We start from the raw sequence: 3,949 nt of genomic DNA, 5'->3' as shown, positions 1-3,949 counted from the left end.
GGGAATTGCTCAGGCTGGCTCTTCTGGGATTGCAGTTTTGGGTTCAGGGTTCCTTTTCACTCCTCCAGGGTCACTATTGGTGGGTGTTCAGCAATTGTACTGTGCCTCACTCATTTATATTTATCTATATTATTATTATAATTTTCATTATTATTATTAAAAATAATTATTTAATTTGAAATTACAATTTAAATTTTATTTTACTCCAATTATTAAATTGTTCTTATCTCAACCTACAAACCTCCTTACCTTTACCCCTCCAATTCTCTCCCTTATTCCCTGGGTAGGAGGGGGAAATGCAAGTGTACAAGTGGCTTGCCCGCCAAGTTAAACTACTACACTATTCCAGAGTTTCACTATCATTTTTTAAAAATTATTCCTTACATCTAGTCTAAATCTACCCTCTTTTAGTTTAAAACCACAACCCCTTGTCCTACCTCTACAGGCCCTGCTAAAAAGTCTGTCCGCATCTTTCTTATAGGTCCCCTTCAGGTATTGAAAGGCCGCAATAAGGTCTCCCCAGACCCTTCTCTTCTCCAGGCTGAACAACCCCAACTCCCTCAGCCCTTCTTCATAGCAGAGGTGCTCCAGCCCTCTGATAATTTTTGTGGCCCTCCTCTGGACCCGCTCCAACAGATCCGTAACTTATGTGGCTACAACATGTTACTCTATTCAGGTCATTAGTGAAGAGATTAAACAGTATAGGTTCCCATGTCTACTCCTGGGGGACATCAGAAGCATGTTTGTGTCACTAATCAGAACATTTTGGGTCCGGTAGTTCAGCCAATTCATGTCATTCTCCATTTATATAGCCCATGCTTCATCAATTTGTCAATGAGGATATTATAGAAGACAGCATTGGAAGCTTTAATAAATGCACAATCAGTATCCACTGTTCTCCCTCCATCCAACAATCCAGTGATCATATCACAGAAGGCTGTTAGGTTGCTTAAGCATGATTTAGTTTTTATATATCCATGCTGAATACTCCTACAGCCTTCATGGCCTTCACATATTTGGAAATGGCTTCCACGACTATATTCTCCATCACTTTTTCAGAGGTCAAGGTGTGGTTGCCCAGACTGTAGTTCCCTGGATCATCCTCCTTGCCTTTCCTGAAGATGGGAGTGACAGTTGCTTTCTTCTACTCTTCAGGAACCTCTCCCAGATGCCATGACCTTTCAAATATAATCAAGAGTGGCCTCACAGTGACATCAGCCAGCCTTCTCAGTGCTGTGGATGCCTCCCATCAGGTCCTGTGGACTTACTTTGCTTAAATGTTCTCTGACCTGATCCTCCTCCATCCTCCAGGAAAAGTGGTTTTCCACTGGCACAGTTTGGGAACCCTTGGCTAATGTCTGCCATGCAGATACTGAATTTTTCTACTCTTTGTTAAGATAAAACTGGACAAAAATTTAGTTTTTATCCAGTAGAAGAGTTTGGTATTTTGATATACAATACAAAATATCATCACCTACGGTATGATAGAATTTGATCAGCAGCTTGACTTCATTTCAGCTGATTTCATTAGCACTTCACTTTTTTTTTTTAAGTGCTCCTGTACCTCAAGGATGCTGTGCACTGCAACTCCCTTTGTCTTCATGGTTCAGTCCCAACCAGATGAAAATCCCATGACACACTGAGACCACCAGTCTGCCACAACACTATCCAAGCTGAACCTGCAGTGGTTTAGCAGTGTGCCACAGAAAATGTGGTCTGGCTGAAGAAGCCAGCTCAGAGGTTCAATATGTCACATACGGAAAAGTGAAAATGAGAACCTCTCTGACAAATATTGTATGTCCTGTTCCATTTGCTTGTAATTTCAAGCAATGCACCTACTGCATTGCATAACTTAATAATCCTACTCTGTTGAACTGTTTTGGCTAGATGATTTTTTTGGAATATTGGAAGAAATGGGAATGAATTCTCATTATTATGAGCTCTAAGAGGAAGTAATAGAAAATGCTGAGTAAGAAAAAAATTGACAGAAGAAAGAGTATATATCATATTGTACTAGCAGTCAAGCACTCTTTTTTTATCTTGGAAGTATCAAAGGGTTATATGATTTGGGAAATGTTTTAAGCCTGATCTTGCAAGCTATCAAACTGGGCAGCTTTTCTGTGCCTGCATAGCATCACATACTCCAGCAGTGAAGTTTCCAGCTTTAGAAATATTCACAGACAAGACCCTGAGCAATCCCATCTGACTCTGAAGCTGGCCCAGTTTAGAACATGAGGTTGGTCTAGATGGCCTCCAGACGTCCCTTCCAACCTAATGACTCTGTAGTTCTCTATGCTGCTGCTGCTCCTGATAGAAGAACCTTGAGGTTCTGGCAATGTGTTATAATTTCATGTGTATGCAGCCATGCTTTTTTAAATGATGACCTCCTCACACTAATCAGTTAAAGAAAGGTAGGCACCTCTTACGTCAGTGTCACAGTGGCATTTTGACTATAGAAGTGGTGCTTCACAAATGTCAACACTGTGAGCTTCCAATTTTATGCTTACGGTCTTCTCCACATATATAAATGGAGGAATGAAAGTCATTCTTCCTAGATTTACTGTTCTCTAGAAATATGATGATACTGGAAAGTGCAGGAACCATCTGGTTCCATCCAACATACATATCTGCAAAGGCAATGTCCTTTTTTGAAACAAATTATGATACCATGAAAGAACTGATGGTTCATTGGTTGCATGTCTGTTCCTGCAGCTGCTGAAGATGAAGGGAAATTTTTCAACACTAAACTAAGAAATATAAAGTACTGATAAGTACTTACTTGCTGAAAGAGACTGAGTTGAATCTCTAGATCCGGTACTTCTTGGAGATGTTTATTCACAGAAATAATTAACCAATAAAACAAATAATCTACTGCAGCAAACAGAAGCCAGATGCAAAGATGAACAATTACAGGGAGAAAAAAATACTGCATGTTTTTTCTGTCCTTCCTTGTGAGGCAGAAAGATGGGATTGTCACATAATCTTTTCTTTCTTTTCTGTTAAGTGGCAGAAGACAAGGTCTTTGCTGTTGCTTCTGGTGCTCATCAAATGCAATGAATTGTTTTGTGATATAAGTATTCTTAAATATGACACTGTGAGAGCCCACAAATTTTTTTATAAAGAGACCAGTTCCAAAAAAAGCTAGAAGAATCCCCACTATAGGCAAGACTTTCTGACCTATATAGGGCAGTATAGTCAGCATAAAAGATATCTGGTTAGCAACTCTCTGGATTTCTTGCTTTGTGTCATTTAGCTCTTGTTTTAATGCATCATCTGAGATTGAATAAGATGGTGTGAATTCATGCCTTAGGAACACTATATTTTTAGGTAGTCCAGTGGAAAGCTTGGCTGCCTCATAAATCCATTTTACTGCCTCAACATAATACTTTATCAAGGCAAATTGCTCAAACTCTAAATGACAGGTTATAGTTTCTGCCAGAATCTTTAGGTTGTGAAAAATATTTTGGATGTTTCCAGCCACCACAACACCTGTACCAGCAGAAATAAGAGCATCCCTGCCATTTTTAAGTCCACAAGAAAGAAGGAACAGGACACTAAAACATCGCAAATGCTTGAAACAGGAGAGCGCGATAGAAAGCGAGATCCAGATTAATCCAGAAATCAGTAAAGGACCCGAAGGGTGGTGTGCCAGAGAGAAGTGCATGCCAAGGAATAAGAGAAAGCTTGAGAGGAAGCCAACTGCAGAACAAACTCCAAAAAGCTTCATCAGATACTTCCAGCCAGGTTTCCTTTCAGATATAAAAATTCCCCATGCATCCTGGGCTATTGAGACAAATGTTCGCATTTTCTTCTGATTGTTGCTGACACTGCGATGGCTCAAACTAAAAGGAAAGGAAAACAAAAGTACTATTGGTTACAGGGTCACACTACTGACAATTATGTGCTTTTAACCAGCTAGTCAATATTTCTTCACATTGCAAAAAATGCA

General features: G+C 39.7%; 1 protein-coding gene across 1 annotated transcript in view; it reads right to left on the bottom strand.

Annotated features, from left to right (window-relative positions):
• Positions 1-3,805, bottom strand: part of DCSTAMP (dendrocyte expressed seven transmembrane protein) — a 7,609-nt gene extending 3,804 nt beyond the window's left edge. Inside the window, exon 1 of the mRNA XM_010172473.1 lies at positions 2,780-3,805. Coding sequence (XP_010170775.1) covers positions 2,780-3,805 — 1,026 coding nt within the window. The remainder of the gene's footprint in view (positions 1-2,779) is intronic.
• Between the last annotated feature and the right edge of the window lie 144 nt (positions 3,806-3,949).

The sequence above is a fragment of the Antrostomus carolinensis genome, unplaced genomic scaffold (genome assembly GCF_000700745.2).
Source record: "Antrostomus carolinensis isolate BGI_N321 unplaced genomic scaffold, ASM70074v2 scaffold1427, whole genome shotgun sequence".
Classification (NCBI taxonomy): domain Eukaryota; kingdom Metazoa; phylum Chordata; class Aves; order Caprimulgiformes; family Caprimulgidae; genus Antrostomus; species Antrostomus carolinensis.
This window is presented reverse-complemented; position numbering and strand designations above follow the sequence as displayed.